The sequence below is a fragment of the Haliotis rufescens genome, unplaced genomic scaffold, assembly GCF_023055435.1.
Source record: "Haliotis rufescens isolate VD_foot unplaced genomic scaffold, xgHalRufe1.0.p SCAF_165, whole genome shotgun sequence".
Classification (NCBI taxonomy): domain Eukaryota; kingdom Metazoa; phylum Mollusca; class Gastropoda; order Lepetellida; family Haliotidae; genus Haliotis; species Haliotis rufescens.
Window position 1 is genome coordinate 66,504 of NW_025963852.1, and position 18,485 is coordinate 84,988.

At 40.3% G+C, this 18,485-nt stretch overlaps 1 protein-coding gene across 3 annotated transcripts; it reads right to left on the bottom strand.

The window, feature by feature from the left end:
• Positions 1 to 9,956: 9,956 nt before the first annotated feature.
• On the bottom strand, positions 9,957 to 17,694 carry LOC124151074. 3 transcript variants are annotated; one of them, XM_048397214.1, is made up of 5 exons: positions 17,532 to 17,691; positions 15,498 to 15,603; positions 13,994 to 14,180; positions 12,695 to 12,757; positions 9,957 to 10,657 (listed from the first exon to the last, which is right to left on the bottom strand). In XM_048397214.1, the coding sequence occupies exons 2-5, from the start codon at positions 15,535 to 15,537 to the stop codon at positions 10,549 to 10,551; spliced, it is 399 nt and encodes a 132-aa protein (XP_048253171.1). In that variant the 5' UTR covers positions 15,538 to 15,603; positions 17,532 to 17,691; the 3' UTR covers positions 9,957 to 10,548. The 3 variants fall into 3 exon arrangements, 2 of the variants coding, with proteins under 2 accessions (XP_048253171.1, XP_048253170.1); XM_048397213.1 differs by having other exon boundaries at positions 15,498 to 17,694; XR_007221670.1 differs by lacking the exon at positions 9,957 to 10,657 and having other exon boundaries at positions 12,204 to 12,757; positions 16,110 to 17,692.
• Between the last annotated feature and the right edge of the window lie 791 nt (positions 17,695 to 18,485).

An 18,485-nucleotide genomic window follows, 5' to 3' on the forward strand; every position in this document is an offset into this window, starting at 1 on the left:
TTAATTGGGTTATTACACTTTTCGATTTTAATATTTAAAAAATTAAATTATGTTTCTGTTTCAGAAAAAAGGCTGTATTTCAACTGTATTTTAGTATATCAAGTAGGCCAGTACCATGTGTACAGCTGGAGAACATTTCTGAATGAATGTTGTGTTATTTGGGTCGATTGAAACTTACAGGGGACTGACAAGTAAGTGCCAAAAACCCACCATGTTTAAAAATGTTCTGCTAAGCAGCTGGGACCACACCAACTGCATTATTTTATTCAGGAGGTGATTCACCTGATTCATTTAGTCACTTATGATAATCTGAAACAAAATATATCAAAAAGTCGATGTGTGTGTCTAGTAATACTGGATTTATGAATGTTACTGGTTCCATAGTAAGCCCACACATTGGTTAATTTTAATGCTCTTTTTTATAAATGCGACAGAAACTGCAGCTAATGAGAAGTGTTTCCCCATTATTTAAAAAAATGATTTCCATTCTGAGATTCTTCCTTTACTAACGTCGGTGTGTAGTATTGTTTCTTTCAGCGCACATGGTCAACAAAAACATTTACCAACCAGTCAGAGATCGGACACATCGAAATAACTTCATTCAAAATAACTTTCACATTTTGATGGGCTTCACGTTTTTCTATAATTACTGTCATGTAAGCAAACAACATATTCATCTGTGTCGTTTGCTGCACCAATTTTCTTCCCCGGTGAATTCTTCAATATTCTGATGTGTCTGGTTTCTATAAATACACAGTCTATTTGAACACTTGGCAATTTCCAGAGAATGACTTTAACTGGAAACCAAACCAAACCAAACAAAACAAAACAAAACAAAACAAAACACCCTCAAGACACTCTGTAATCTCACCCATCTCATTTTTCATTTCTTTCAGGTTGGTGAGTTTTTTTAAGTGCACGCAGAGTTTGTAATACACTTACTAGCTTGTCAGTGTGCTGACCCTGTGCTCAGAACTCATCAGTTCTATCCTCGACAATCACAATGGAAAGTTATTGCAATACTCCAGCTATATGACGGTGGTCTGTAATAATCGAGTCTGGATCAGACGATCCAGTGATTAATATCATGAGCATCGGTCCACGCAATTGGGATCGATGACATGTATAAACAAACTCTGTTTTAGATTACTATAACACAGTAACGTCACTTAACGTTTTTACTTGGGTTTGAAGCTGTATTTGTTGGTTTGTTGTTTAACGCCGCACTCAGCAATATTCTAGCTATAGGATGGCAGTCTGTAAATAATGGAGTCTGGACCAGACAATCCAGTGATTGACATCATGAGCATCACGCAATTGGGAAAGGAAGACATGCATCCAACAAGTCAGCGAGTATGATCACCTGATCCCAGGCATGGGTTGCTGAAGACCTATTCTAAATCGGATCTTCACGGGTCCCCCCACTGATACTATTTCAGTAACCTAGGCAAAGGCATGTGCAAAGCTGAAATAAGTTAACTTCTGATTATAAGACAATTATGATTAATAATCAGGGAATAAAAAAGAAAATTGTGTACATTTGTTTTGTAATATTATTATTTGCGCCACATCAACTAAATATAACGAATACGTTACAATAAAATACCATTTTCACTAAGGTAGGTTATAAATGATTCGAGAGGCACGGGTGGCCAGGTCGTCTAAGGCGCCGCAATTCGCTGTTGCGCGCCAGAGACCAATGATCATGGTTTGAGATCATTGATTCGAATCCCGGTTCACCCCGATTATGTTTCTATGTTTGGCAGCACCATATCCGTGCTCGTGCTGTCCTCCCATATTAGGCTGACACGGTGTGATATAACTGAAAAACTGTAAAAGGAGATGTCAAAAGAAACTCATTCACTCTAAAGACAACACCTATTCGCGCATTTACAATCAGATCATCCAAGCTCAAACGTCCTTTATTATTCCGAAGTATACACATTACACTTTCACGACGTAAAACAGTTCCAGGTCATTAACCAATGCGTCATGGTCTTTGGAATCCCAGTTCTGATGATGAGCAAAGCCCCAAACCTATCCCAATTGCGTACATCGGTGCCCATGGTGTCAATCACTGGACTGTCTGGCCCAGACTCAATTATTCACAGATGTGCCGTCATATAACTGGAGTATTGCGGCGTAACAAACAATAATATGAATATGTACGGGAATATACAAATTGCTCCGGTTGGGTTTTCGGTTACCGTTGGAACGATGCTATCGTTCAATGACAGGAGTATTCACTGTATCACTGGCTGAACCGCCGTCATATAGCTGGAATATTGCTGAGTGTGGCGTTAAACAACAAACCAACCAATCACTGGCTGAGCGACCGACCGACCGACCGACCGACCGACCGACTGACTGAAGCGGGTGACACATATCTGAAAATAGCCGTTCACCGCTGGCCAGGTCAATGTGTGAGAGAACATACATACTGAAGCGGCCGAGAAATATTTGAAAACAACCGTCTACAGAAAACCAAGTCTGACACTCTGACACCGTGGCTTTAAACGCCTGATGCTAAGTATGAGGTGTAGCAAATAACTTCTGTTTTCCACGTGCTCTAATGTAACGCCATCGTAAAAAAATCACTCAGCTGTGCATTTATAATATCCACAAAATAAATTAATAATTTAATTTTAAAGGAATATTACGAGCAAGGATTCGGACTCACAATCTCTGTTTTCAAAACTTTGACTCGCTACCGACTGCACCACAAACAGACAGAACATTGGTGAAGTAATTTTCCTTGTCATACCTACTCATTTTGAGCGGATAGCGAAAGCAATTGAACATGCTATATTAGTAGATTTAATATGAATATGTACGGGAATATAAAACATGTTATTCGATTGCTCATTCGTGAGTGTTGGGAAACTGTTGGCCGCGGTCTGTTGATGCAAAGACCAGGGTCTCGTTCCTCAGAGCGATCTCAGTGCCATGCATGATTGTCGTAAACCTGTGTTAAGTATGGGAGTTACGATCATCTTAGCGCTAAGATCGCTTTGTCGCACAGGGCCCAGACTATGAAATAGCAGAATGCTGGGGGATGTTTTCAAACCAAGGGTTATTTTGTGATGGAACACAGGCCCGGAGGAGCGTTTCTCAGGGTTGGAGCGGCCGAAACATACATGCAGGTTGAAAATGAAAGCCGAAGACAAGAAATTTGTGGAACCCAGGAGAGCGAAAAACAACAACAGGCGAGCGAGCCTGCACGTTGGCTGTTTCAAGGTTGTCTATAATACTGCCCCATCCCCTAAACCCGCTCCTCTTGATCTGGTTGGAGATCTGATTTTTATATGAAGACTAGATATTTTGTTTGCTGAAGAGTCAGAAGTATTCTTAATTGTTTCTGACACAATGCTTCGTATCCCATTTGGGTATCGATGCTCATGGTGTCAATCACTGGATTGTCTGGTCCAGGCTCGATTATTTACAGACCGCCGTCATATAGCTGGAATATTGCCGAGGGCGGCGTTAAACAACAAACAATAACAACATCTTAACATCACATCACATCACATCACATCACATCGGTCGCATCACACTTTTAATTACTGCACTATGCACTCCTTGTAACAATCGGAATACCCCAGATAGGGCTATTACCTTTACAATTGTTCTTTCGTAAGAGGCCTCTGTCACAACTGTTCAAATAATGAGAGGCAAGCCACTACATTACAAAAAAAACCGCTACAGGTTTTCCTTTGGGATTCAGGGCCAGAAAGCCACCCCAAAACCTCATTCTGGTCACAAGACTACTGAACTTGCAATCGGGCTAAGGCATGTGACCTCGGCGATTGTGTGCTGTGCTGTGCTGTGCTGTGCTGTGCTGTGCTGAGCTGAGCTGAGCTGTGCTGTGTATCCTGGTGTTCTGGATTTTTGCTCATGATTTCGGCCTCCGGTTTGTCATCCTTGACTGCACGCATTATGTACATGTGGCTGGCATATCATTGATTTGCTTGTTTGTTTGTTTGCCTGTTTGTTTGCTTGCTTGCTTTGCATTGGGTTGGGTTGGGTCGGGTTGGGTTGGGTTGGGTTGGGTTGGGTTGCCGCTGGGTCGAAGCTATTGCTCCATGACATTGAATTCATTGTCTCACTGACTGAAGATGCGGGGTAGAATGCGACTTCAGCAACACATGCTTGCCGTAAAAGGGCGACTAAGCTTGTCGTGAGAGGCCACTGACAGGATAGGGTGGTCAGGCTCGCTGACTTGGCTGATGCATGTCATTACATCCCATCGATGCTCATGGTATCAATCACTGGATTCACTGGCCCGGGCTTGATTATTTACAGACCGCCGTCATATAGCTGAAATATGGCTGGCGTTAAACAAACAAACAAACAAACAAACAAACAAACAAACAAACATTGACTGACTGACTGACTGACTGACTGACTGACTGACTGACTGACTGAAGGGACTGGCTAACTGAAAATTAGCCGTTTGGGACCCAGCAGCCTGTGCTTGTGGAAAGAGGGGCTGAACGTGGTGTTCATTGTGATGGAACTGACTGAAGCGGCAGAGAAATATTTGAAAACAGCTGCTCACAGAAGCCAAGTTTGAAACTCTGTCTTCAAGCCTGGTCCGAAGTATGGTGTAGCAAACAAATAATTTACATTGCTTCTGTTTTAAACGTGCTCTAATGATGTCTTTTAAAATTTTAAGGCCCCTGTAAAAGGTTCATTCAGCTTTGCATGTATATATCTACAAAAGATCATTTAAAATCTGGTGTCAAGCAAGGATTCGAACTCACGATCTGTTTTCAAAAACTGAGAGCGCTGCCCACTGTGCCACGAACACACTTATATTTGACGATGTAATTTTCGTAGTCATACCTAAACATGTTGAGAGGTTCGCGACAAGAATTGGACATGCTAGATTTAATATGAATATGTACGGTAATATACAAATTGGGGCTCGGGCTGGGTTGGTTTGGGTTGGGTTACCGTTTGGACGAAGCTAGTGTTCCATTGACAGGAGTTTTCGCTGGCTGACTGACTGACTGACTGGCTGACTGACTGACGGAGGCAGCTTTGATACAGTGGCTAAGGGCTATCCGAAGTGTAGCAAACAAATGCTTCTGTTTACCACGTGCTCTAATGATCGGTGTATAAAATTTAAAGCCACAGTGAAAGGTTCATTCAGCTATACATGTGTATTGTCTTCAAAATATAATTAAAGGATTGTTTCAAGCAAAGATTCGAAATCACGATCTGTTTTCAAAACGTTCACTCGCTACCAACTGCGCCACGAATACGCATGAAATTAACATGTAATTTTCTTAGTCATGCCTGAACATTTTGAGAGCTATACACAGGAGCCGCAAGTAATGCATTCTTAATAAGAAGGGGGCGTGGGTCTGAAATATCAAGATATATATATTCAATAGAGTGAGTAAATATAAAAATAATATGTAGATGTACTTATATAATTTGTGTATCTGTATGAATGAATTTAAAAAAAGAATTAAAAAGGCACACAGCTTCCTGTCATTCTAAATGTATCTGGTCAATAATGCGAACCAAAATCAAATAACGATTTCGTCTTTCCGCCCCAAGTCACTGAACATCGATACGTCTATAGAAGAGCGCACAGAATGTTTTAATCAAAACCAGTCTGCTTGAACTTGTTTTTCTCTCCCTGCGCGATATTTTAGACGTTAGAGACGGAACCAAGCTTACGCTAAAGTCTTCACGACACTGGTTGGACTACCTACAGCCGACTAGAAAACTGTGACGTCAGAACTGGCGATGATGACGTCACAATCCCTGTACTTGAACTCTGTGACCTTGGTCCTGAGACAGCTGACAATGACGCTTTATGTGGTCAAATTTCTGTTGAATTTGGCCAGAAAATGGGTCAACTTAAAGATGACGTTTACTGCCCAATGCGTCAGTGTATGGGGCCAGATTTGGAATTGAAGAAATGTCATAATTTCACTTGTAATTGATATGTATTAATAAGGCCAGGGATTGCTTTTTGAAAGGAGATACAGAAAGAAAAAGACATATTACGTTGATAAAATATCTATAACGTCACGTGACCACCGCCATACTGGTCTGAAGCTGGACCCAGAGGCGAGGCCACAGTGACAGAAGTACAAACATAGGATGAGCAATGGTTTTAGTCGCACTGTTTTCGCTTCTCTTCCAAAAAAGAATACTGGCACGGGGTACAAAGTACACTGTCCTTGCCTTGTCTTTTATTTCAAGCACAAGCAATGATCAGATAATGTAATCTGAAGTAATGAACAATATTTTTATTACTTAGCTGTTACCATATTAGGTCGGACACCACCGATACTTCCTGATTCAACAGCGTCAACATTACCGCACACATACGCAAAACCACACTACTGTGTATATATACATCACTCTGTGTTACTTCAGTACAAACATAATTTTCCCTAACCGTGAGAGTGCATACCTCTGATTTGTTACATTTTGTTGATGCAATGTTGTTTCACTTCACACATCAGTGCCAGCTGTTTTGTTATTTTAAAACTCGGTAAGATGGAAATTAAAAATAAAACTGAAAAAAATTAAGTCTATCAAACGACGAATTTGCTGTGACCAGAATAAGGATGGCGTTCACGGAGAAAGTATTTCTATGTACAGCTACGTACAGCTACCTATTCCTGCATGTGTTTATTCCAGATATTGTGAAAAAAGCAGGCATGAACATTATGTCAGTGGTGGATACTGTGGGTGGCGTGGGGAGGTTGTTTGTTGGTGTTGTTTAACTCTACATGACTCTACACTTTAATATTCAGCCACATGACAGTGGTCTGTAAATATTCAAGTCTGGACCAGACAATCCAGTGATTGATATGAAGAGCATCGATCCCCACAATATGCCTTACCACTGAGAGTCGTCTCTGTGACAATTTTCAGGAGGGTAGCTGGGGTGGTGTTGTGGTGTGTTGTGGTGGTGTATGTGTGTGTGGCCATACCCCTCACCAGAAACTAAGTAAATATATACTAGTAACATAATGATAGTTAAAGTTAAAACAGTAGAAATATGCAGCCCTGACGGCTTATAGAGCTATCGGAACTAGCTAAGAACTGTGTTAATAAATTCAAGAAAGGATCCCAGGTGTTTTTGGAAAAATCCTTAAAAGGGGGAGAAGCAGTCGTACAATCACCATGAACATATCAGTTGATCAGTGGTGTAACCATTTCAAAAATCTTCTGTAAGTCAGTGACACTGTATTTGATTATTCAACTATGACTGACATGAATTTGTCTCCATCCGACAGAACTTTTTTTACAACTAAATCATATAAACAGACCATTTACATAGGAAGAAATATATTCCTGTTTAAAAGTGTTGAAACCAAATACATTCCCTCCCAGTGGCTAAACAGTATTATTGTCCACTGCACAAGGCAGGAAATATCCAAGAGACTTGTATATAGAGGAATATCCCTTATTGACTTAATTTGTAAAATACACTGTGTTGTATTCAAGAAAAGACTGGAGTTGTGGTGTGATAGAAATAACATGTTATCTAAAATGCAAGCCAGTTTTAGGCAAAATTATTAAACTGTTGACCAGATTACTGTTGATCCAAAAATATTTATCTAAAAAGGGGGAAGATTTTATTGTATATTCAACGATTTTACAAAAGCATTTGATCTTGTCAATCATAAAGTTCTATTCCAGAGTTTAATAATATGGGTATCATGGGAAATTTTCTAAATATAGACATCGTTCAATACATGAAGCAAAAATGTTGAGATGTTTTTATTGTTTGTTGTTTAAGGCAGCAATATTCCAGCGGTCTGTAAATAATAGAGTCTGGACCAGACAATCCAGGGATTAATATCATGAGCATCAATCCACGCAGTTGGGATCAAGGACATTTATCGACCAAGTCAGGGAGCCTGAACACCCGATCCCATTAGTCGCCTTTTACTACAAACAGTCGCCTTTAATGGCAAGCATGGGATGCTGAAAACCAATTCTTCCCAGGATCTTCATTTTTATCTGTCTATTTCTATATCTACATGTCAATGTCTACATCTATATGTCTATGTCTATATCTTTACGTCTATATGTCTGTCTATGTGTATATGTCTATGTCTATATGACTTTGTCTATATGACTATGTCTATATGACAATGTCTATATGCCTGTCTATGTCTATATGTCTATTTCTACATGTCTATATGACCGTGTCTATATATCTTTGTTTATATGTCCATGCCTTTGACTATATGTCTATGTCTATACGACTATGTCTTTATGTTTATATATCTATGTATGTCTATGTCTATGCCTATATATATATTATATATATATATATATATATATATATATGTCTATATGCAGGCTTTCATAACTAAGAGAAACAATATACCAGGGTGAACAATCACCCATATACCAGGGTGAACAATCACCCATATACCAGGGTGAACAATCACCCATATACCAGGGTGAACAATCACCCATATACCAGGGTGAACAACTACCCATATACCAGGGTGAACAAGTGAGTGAGGGGTAGGAGGGTTGGTGAGTAAAGGGTAGGTGGGCAGAGGGGTGAGTGAAGGAGTGACTGGATGGGTGATTGAGGGGTAGGTGAGTGGGTGGGTGAGTAAAGGGTAGGTGGGTGGGTAAAGGGTGAGTAAAGGGTATCTGGATGGGTGGGTGAGTAAAGGGTAGTTGGGTGAGTAAAGGGTAGGTGGGTGGATGTGTGAGTAAAGGGTAGGTGGGTGAGTAAAGGGTAGGTGGGTGGGTGGGTAAGTAAAGGGTAGATGGGTGGGTGAATGAGGAAAGGGTAGGTGGGTGAGTAAAGGGTAGGTGGGTGAGTGAGTAAAGGGTAGGTGGGTGAGTAAAGGGTAGATGGGTGGGTGAATGAGGAAAGGGTAGGTGGGTGAGTAAAGGGTAGGTGGGTGGGTGGGTGGGTGAGTAAAGGGTAGGTGGGTGAGTAAAGGGTAGGTGGATTGGTGGGTGACTAAAGGGTAGGTGGGTGGGTGGGTGAGTGAGTGAGTAAAGGGTAGGTGGATGGGTGGGTGGGTTAGTAAAGGGTAGGTGGATGGGTGAATGAGGAAAGGGTAGGTGGGTGAGTAAAGGGTAGGTGGGTGGGTGAGTGAGTAAAGGGTAGGTGGGTGAGTAAAGGGTAGGTGGATTGGTGGGTGACTAAAGGGTAGGTAGGTGGGTGGGTGGGTGGGTGGGTGAGTGAGTAAAGGGTAGGTGGATGGGTGGGTGGGTTAGTAAAGGGTAGGTGGATGGGTGGGTGAGTAAAGGGTAGGTAGGTGGGTGGGTGGGTGAGTGAGTAAAGGGTAGGTGGGTGAGTAAAGGGTAGGTGGATGGGTGGGTGGGTGAGTAAAGGGTAGATGGGTGGGTGAATGAGGAAAGGGTAGGTGGGTGAGTAAAGGGTAGGTGGGTGGGTGAGTGAGTGAGTAAAGGGTAGGTGGGTGAGTAAAGGGTAGGTGGATTGGTGGGTGACTAAAGGGTAGGTGGGTGGGTGAGTGAGTGAGTAAAGGGTAGGTGGATGGGTGGGTGGGTTAGTAAAGGGTAGGTGGATTGGTGGGTGACTAAAGGGTAGGTGGGTGGGTGAGTGAGTGAGTAAAGGGTAGGTGGATGGGTGGGTGGGTGAGTAAAGGGTAGGTGGGTGGGTGAGTGAGTAAAGGGTAGGTAGGTGGGTGGGTGAGTGAGGGGGGGGGGGGGGGAAGTGGTTCGTGAGGGCTCAATATCCCAACTATGCCATGACCGCTTGTCAATAATATAATCAGGAGCAGGCAAACCAGTGACAGATAGCATGAGAAACAATCCCACCCATTGGGGCATAACGACCTCTGTTGACTTGACATGTAATAAGAGATATCTACTTGGTTATATGGAGTGGTTGAAATGTGTAAAAACCAAATGGTGGTTGCTTAATGATGGAGCCATTTGTGTTTTGTGTATTGAAGTCAACAAGGAAAACAAACAGGGCAGAATTTAAATTTTAAATGGACAATTTATTTTTATTAATCCATGAATGGGTTGATTTATGGGTTGATTTCAATGCCATATTTAAAAGCCCCAGATGATCCCCTCCATGTTCAGCTAAGTATGTCCCAGCAATGTCCCAGCAATGTCCCAGCGATATCCCAGCAATGTCCCAGCACTGTCCGAGTAATGTCCCAACAATGTCCCAGCGATATCCCAGCAATGTCCCAGCACTGTCCGAGTAATGTCCCAACAATGTCCCAGCGATATCCCAGCAATGTCCCAGCAATGTCCCAGCGATATCCCAGCAATGTCCCAGCAATGTCCCAACAATGTCCCAGCGATATCCCAGCAATGTCCCAGCAATGTCCGAGTAATGTCCCAGCGATGTCCCAGCAATGTCCGAGAAATGTCCCAGCAATGTCCCAGCGATGTCCCAGCAATGTCCCAGCAATGTTCCAACAATGTCCCAGCGATGTCTCAGCAATGTTCCAACAATGTCCCAGCAATGTTCTAGCACTGTCCTAGTGATGTCCCAGCAATGTTCCAACAATGTCCCAGCAATGTTCCAACAATGTCCAAGCAATGTCCAAGCAATGCTCAGCAATGTCTCAGCAATGTCCCAGCAATGTTCCAACAATGTCCCAGCAATGTCAAAGCGATGTCCAAGCAATGCGTAGCAATGTCCCAGCAATGTCCTAGTGATGTTCTAGCAATGAACTAATCATCGTTAAATCCTACTTGAAAAGAGAATTTAAATCTAATCTGCCTGTCCGTATACAAGAGTAGTTATTGAGCTATCAAAACAATACCATGGAATTTGATTGGGAACTTTGAATTTCTATGTTAGGTACATACCACTATGAACAAAGTCAAATTCAAACTTGTTGCTATGGAAACGGAAAAAATATATATTCTAAATGCCCCTAAGTAGCAAATGGCACCATTTGGCACAGTTTCAAGTAAGAATACCTATAAGTTTTAGAGATATGGTCCAGACAAACACATCACTATGAACAGAGTCAAAGTTAAACTTTTTGCCATGGAAAGAGGAAAAATTAATAATTCTTAAATTCCTATAAAATAGCAAAAGGCACCAATTCTGTCCTTGATTAATATACGTACGAAGTTTGTATTAGAAATGCTGAATAGTTTATTAGTTCTGCCCGGAAACTTCACCAACCTCCTTTTCAGATACGTTTAACTTGTTTCCATGGAAACGGGAAAATCAAATTTTGAAAAATTCCTAAATAGCAAAAGGCACCACTTGAGCCCTTGGTTAATGCATGTACCAGGTTTGGATGAAAAGTCTTTCACAGTTTTCAAGTTATGCTCTGGAAACGACACCGACCCCCACCCTTTTTGAGACTACGTCAAAATTGTTTCCATGGAAATCGAGAAATTTAATATTTACACAAGTAAAGAATATTAAATTATTCTAAAACTTTGTAACAAAGAGAGTACCCTGGAACTATGGGTTACCATGCAGGAAGATCAAGAGACAGATGAGCACAGTCTGCAACTTAAGCCACTGGCCCCAAGCCCGAGTCTAGTAATGTGCGGTTCCGTCTAGTAGGCTCAGCTAATAAAAGTCCAGAAGATAACACTAAAATGTATCAAACACTTGAGCCAAGTTAGTGCTACTAGACTCAAGTGTTGGCCACAGACTGAATCAGAAACCAAATATGGTTGAGGTGAAAGGACAACATTTAAAGGAAATCATTGTCATGACAACAAGTATCCATGACAACAAGTATCCATGACAACTAGCAGCAATGGAAAGTGTCACCACATTTCATACATGAAGAATAACTCTGTGTGTGTGTGTGTGTGTGTGTGTGTGTGTGTGTGTGTGTGTGTGTGTGTGTGAGTGTGAGTTTCGAGAAAAATGTGTTTAACCTGAGGCTATGTAAACAACACTTAAGACACATCGAAATCGAAATCTACACATGCAATGATGCATCTGGCCAATATACAGTCTCTTTTGACCATTTGACTCATCTCCAGAAGGTGACTTTTACCAGAAAACACATAAACCACCGTTTTGACACCCTGTAATCTAAATCTACACATGCTTTGATGACAGATCTGGTCACTGTATAAGTCTATTGCACCATTTGACCATTTCCAGACATTGCCATTAACCTCAAACCAAAAAGACATGCTTAAGGTGAGGTGAAATGGGGTTTAACGTCGCGTCCAAGATTATTGCACTTATATAGCCACAATGCTGGGAAATTCAAAACAAATTGGGCTTTCAGATTTGAAGTTTATTGACGGTGAGTTGTTTGCAGACCTATGCTCATAGCAAGTGATAATTGCAGAGTTTGATACATAACATGGAATTTGGTTGTGACACTTATGACATTAATTCATAAAAGAGGCTGGACTCAGTGAGCTTGCTTGAACTGGTACCCCTGCATTGTTTACATAGTCCAAGATATAAATGCCAGGTCCATATTTGGTATTTTAACTACTGGAGGGCAAGTACCAATGTTGATGCTTTCATTCCAAAGAAAAGTTCATATAGACAGTATTTCGAACTTACTCTGGAAACATGGAGACATTGAAAGAATTTGAAAACATATTTAAAAGTGGCACATAAAGCTTGGAACTCAGGCCAAAAATTCCCCAATAAAAAGCAAAGCAACTTTAAAGTGCCCAAAACTGTCAGGTTGACAATGGAGATCCACAAGAAGGTGTGCAGTGTAGGGGTGTCTGGTGTCCAGCAAGACCAAACACTTACAAGTGAGCTGTACGGTCTGTAAGGCCAAGGAAGAAAAACACCCCTAAGGAGGATGAGACTTCCCTGAAACCAAAAAGTGAAAGGTCATAACACTTTAATCTATTATTCCTTTGGCCCAGACTCTGAAAGACTTGCAGGAAATAAAAGTGCCCAATGTTAAATGATTTTGGTGGCTAAACAAAATTCAAGTATTTGTCTTTTAATGAGGCCACTTCATAAACTTTCAATTTTATTGACAGTTTTCAGTTGTTAGGTATAACAAGGGATCAAATTCACACACATTTGAGTGTTTCATTCAATACCATATGCAAAAAAATGATTTTACGCCCTAATTAAGGGCTTAAAGGGCAAGTTCACACGGAAATGAACCAATTTTTCTTGTACTTTTTCCACATTAAAAGTGTTAACATAGAAGTGTCATAGACAAAAATATAAAAACATCATATTTAATTAACATATTTTTTGCATTAAAACGATTTATATTTTTCACATTTACCAAGTGTTCTATTTCCATAACAAAAACACCATGGCTTATGCCCCTTGCAATATGACGTCATTGGTGCCAATTGATAAACATTATGACGTCATCATGCTTTGTTAGAGCCGCTTCACGTGGTGTAGGTACAGTTTTGTGATTCTAGCGTCTCAGATGCCAGCCAGAATTGTGTTATGCTGAGTCACCACTGCGCCGGAGTGTGTCGTAGACCATGTTGTTTTACCGCAAACTGGTCCTTGATATCTTTTGCGTTGAGAATAGACAGGGACTCAGTTGAATTGGCACCAATTACGTCATAATCTAAGGGGGATAACTCAGGCCTATTTCGCTCGTAAAAAGAAAGCCTCATAACGACATATCATTTTCACATTATTGTGAGCTTCCTACTTTCACTGTGAAAAAAAATGAGCGTATATTTTCAAACACAGATACTAACTAATTCTAAAATTGCGTTTTGTTTAGAAAAAGAAAGAAAGTGATTTTTGCGTGTACACTTCCCCTTTAAGAGGGAAAGAAATAGAAAAAGAATTTGATACGCCAGGGGAGATAATTCAGAAATGTCAAACACTATCACATGCTTAAAAGGTTCCTTTAGAAGATTCTAAAGAAGTCAATGGATTTTGTTGATCTGAAGGGCTGCTGCTGATGTTTATCAGTTGTTGCATGTTGGGGAGATGGACAAGGGGGCATTCCGTGCCAAGACTTTGCCAATGTGAAAGGGTAACCTCGTCATGGACACAGATTACTAACAGCAGTGGGGCCTTATCTGGACAGAGAGAGTTAAATGTACTGACTGTACCTACCTGTTGAAGTACTGTAAACTGTACAAGGAGGTAGAGGGTGGTGAGGTGAGAAGGGGACGTCTATCTTCCACTGCCAATACCGGACTACAGATAGGCCTCTCAAAATGTCCAACTGGACGTGAGAGTTTCCGGGTCCATTGCATGAGTACAGATATACCTCCACCATCCCGTCCAGGCATGCAGAGAGCTGCCAACAGAGTTAGTGATGATATTAAATCTCAGAACACAAAGGTTGGTTGGTTGGTTGGTTGGTTAACACCACACTCAGCTATATTCCAGTGATATGATGGTGGTCTGTAAATAATCGAGTCTGGACCAGACAATCCAGTGATTAATATCATGAGCATCGATCCACACAACCAAGTCAGCAAGCCTGACCACCCAAGCCCGTTAGTCGCCTCTTACGACAAGCAAAGAGCCAGGAGGGTGGAAATTAGGGAAATATATAAATAAATACAGGGGAACAAATTTAAGTAATGTAAGCTTGTCACCTGATGCCATGTGTTCAGGTGTTGGGAAAACCCCTTTTCAGCCAGCCACTCAAGTAACCAATGTGGCCACTGAGATCCAAACTAGTGACCACCAAATTTTGGCTTTAAACACAAAACCAAAACTTTGTTCAAAGCACAGTTTAGTTGACAATATTTCTTGTGTAAACAACCCAGACTGAACATCTGATGTGCACATGTCAGAATCAGTTGGAAATGAAAACAGTCAGCTGCAGTGTTTCAGGGACTTATGGAAAGACCAAACTGAGGAAGAATTTGACAACAGTTGCTGACAGTGCAGTTCACATTGAACTTTATGAAGCAGGTGAAATGGATGTTTGCCCACAAACTTTTCTTGATACACGGCATCAAACAGGCCAGCAACAGAAAGTTTATTAAAAAGTCTAAATTTGTTGTGGATACCTAGAACCAAACAAGATAAACAAAACTTGGCAACTACATTTTCTTTAGACTGTGCATCCAGATGTGCAGGTGAGTTTTCAGCTGCTTACTAAGGTCATGCAGGTGACCTGCCAAGGTTGAAGAAATCTCTCTCCTAGACTTCTGATGCTATTGCAAAATGTTACATGGGGATCACACAAAACGCAGAAAGCAGTCAATGGTTTGCAAGGGGTAGAAGCAAAATTTGTTATTGTACAGTAAATATTTGGATAAAAACTTCAAAATTGGTGACAAAGTCAGAAAACTTTCAAAATTTGAAACAATACACCAACTTTCTTCTCGGCCCTAAACCTGATTGAAAAGACCCAAACCAACCTCAACAGTCAACAGTACTAGTGTGAAGCAACAAACAAGGCAGTGCGCTGGTCATTACCTCGCGATACAACCTCGCGATACAATCTCGCAATACAATCATGTGATACAACCTCGCGATACAACCTCGTGATACAACCTCGCGATACAACCTCATGATACAACCTCGCGATACAACCTTGGATACAACCTCGCGATACAACCTCGCGATACAACCTCGCAATACAACCTCGTGATACAACCTCTCGAAACTTCCATGGTAGAGCACACAGTGCTGTTCATCGCGTCAACGGCGAGAGTCCGGCAAAGTCAATACAGAACTTCGACTAGGGCTTGGGTGCGCTGTCACTGCAAAAGGAAAAATAGATGATGAGATTAGCAAAAGCCATAACAAAATACTGAAAGCTAAAACTTAAAAGAAATCCCAGTAAGTAATGACATGTGACATGTTCAACATTTACATCTATGAAAGGCTCTGGCACAACTGATGCTGATTTAGTGTAATAGAACCTTTAACCAGAAACAGCACAAACACCTCTTACTCTTTCAACACAAGCCAACCAGAGTTATTTCCCTTGGTACATCAAGTTCCCACAGCCAGTGAATGCCAGTACATGAAGTTCCCAGAGACTTGTTAAAGAAAATTATTCCTTTTTTTCAACAGTTCTGGTATATTTATGTTTGTGGCAATACCAACAAGCTACTTATCACTGCAATGCCAAGATTGTGGAGTATTTGAAACTTAATGAATAGATATCTTAATTTCTACCATTCTTTAATTAAAGGTAATTACAGGTGAACGATCAGTTAAAAACAGACAACATAATAGAATAGGAAGCTATAAATAGATTTACTGTAACAGAAAATGTGATAACAGGGAATAAATAGTGTCTTCTGATCTTCGGGCAGCAATGAGGAAAGTCATCTTCCCGAAACAAGGGAGTTTACTGACTATAAAAGCCCAGTTTCAACCCTTGTATAACTAGGCTGGAATTCTGGAGTTACATTGTGGCTAGACTAACAAGTCTTGGCATAGTCCAATCAAAATCGCATAAGAAACTAGGTTCGTAAACAACATGGATTCAAAGAGCAGAAGTTGTTCGACTGCAGGATTTCCAAAACATGTGTACCGTCAACTGGATGTTGACAGATATTTTCCAAATCTTTTCATGTTTCTAATCATGGTGCTCAAAAGATCTGATGCACTTCGCGAGGCAAGACCCATTTTATTTTAATATAGATCTTGATTATCGATTAGATCATCTTGACTATGCGCTGCCATATTGTTTGAAGCAAATGATATGAGTGATATGAGATATGAGTGATATGAGAGGTAGCTATTCAAGCAAGGAAAGCGACTTTTCCTGTGTTAAATATGATAAAGAAATTCCCATCTCTCCCATTTTCTACTGCTGCTAAAATATTTGATTCAAAGATTGCTCCTGTTCTTTTATATGGCTCAGACATTTGGGGATGTGCCTATAGAAAAAGCATTGAAATGGTTCAGAGTAATTTTTTTAAAAGTGTCCTTTCCGTTGGAAAAAGAACATCAACAAATGCAATTCTAGAAGAGCTGGGAAGAACATCACTGTGTGCACACTATTACAGTCGTTGTGTTAAGTACTGGTGTCAACTACTTAGATTACATGAAACAAGATATCCGTTTGCCTGTTACCATATGTTAGAAGCATTTGACGAAAATGGTCAAACTTACTGGGTTTCTTATATAAGACAATTATTGTTTCAAACTGGGTGTGGTTGTATCAGTACTGCGGCTTCATGGTTATATTCAAATGATTTAAAGATATAGAATTTCAAAACTGGCATTACAAATTCACCAATTCTTCTTTCCTTGATGTTTATTCATCTTATAAATCACTACTCGAACCAGAAAAAATCTGTCTACTTTAGCATGTGAAAGAGATCTTCTTAGAACTTTATGTAAGTTCTGTTGTTTAAGCCATAATCTAAATGTACAGAAAACTCAATTAAATACAACCACAGAGTCATCGTTTAGTTTATGTACGAAATGTAACCGTTATGAAATAGAAAATAAATACCATTTTTTTGTTAATTTTTCATTTTTTTATAAAAGCAGTAGAGAAAATTTAATTCCAAAATGTTACCATGTACAACCATCTGTCCCAAAATTGATGTCTTCTATCTACCAGAAATGATTGTGTTATTAAAAACCTGTCCATATATTTAAAAAGACATTTACCTATGTAAATACAAATGTAAAAAAAGATGAACATTTGTTGTAAGAGAATTTGTGCCTGGGCATAGTATATATTATTCCTGTAAATGAACTCTGGGCCATGTGGCCTTCATTCATGAATAAACTTCTTCTTCTTCTTCTGAGAGGTAGGGGGAAACTGATTGGTCAGTTGGAGGGACATAGAAGGGCCATAACTCGTAATAGCCAGTGGTGGCGCTATGATCGAGCCAGGGGTGGAAACTGGACTTTTGTAGTCAGTTACTTCCCTTGCCTCTGGAAGATGACCCAGGCATTGCACAGGTGAGAACTGATATGGAGGTGTGGAAATGCTTCACCTGAAACAATAAATAAAATATTTGTCAAGTAATACATGTTTGATTTCTGTAATATAACTGCTATTTTACCTTTTTGTGTTATATTTTTTAATGGAATAGGGGTGTATCGGCTGCTGCTGCCTACTAGAAGTATACTCGTTAGGCCAGGTAAATTCGTTAGCCAAGGTAAGTAAATATGAGATATAAGACTAAAGGTTGAAATTAATTAGAAAATTATAGTATAGCATACAAAGACAATAGGATTTAAATATTTTATCATCACTAGACTGCATAGGTTACTGAAGGAGCTTGATTGGCAGGTGCGATGAAAGTGGATTATCTCCCTTGAATTGGTCACTAGTCGTTACACACAACCAAATGTTTTCCCAAAGACATCTTTAGTAACGTTATATTTTTAAAAAAATTAACTAAGCATTCAACAGCTATTACCTGTACGTGTGTGCACAGATTGGCCTTAGAGCAGCAATATAAACAAAAAAAAGACTAGCTTAGCCAGCTCCTTTTCCGAGTACAGGAAGCTAAACACTTCCCCAGTTTCGCACCAAATGTCTCCTACTTGAAAATGCATGTCTGTGGTCACATTCAGCATAATTCATCATGTTGAAAAAGACAGTACTAAATATAGAAAAACATGGTCAATTTTAATTACTGGATGGATGTACATTTAAAAGACATAA

Coding starts and splice junctions, on each gene's coding strand:
- LOC124151074 (XM_048397213.1), bottom strand. CDS start 15,537: ATGAACAGCACTGTGTGCTCTACCATGGAAGTTTCGAGAG. Junction 14,181..15,497: donor TACCATGGAAGTTTCGAGAG/GTTGTATCACGA, acceptor CTCTGTTGGCAG/CTCTCTGCATGCCTGGACGG. Junction 12,758..13,993: donor AGTTTACAGTACTTCAACAG/GTAGGTACAGTC, acceptor TTTTGGTTTCAG/GGAAGTCTCATCCTCCTTAG.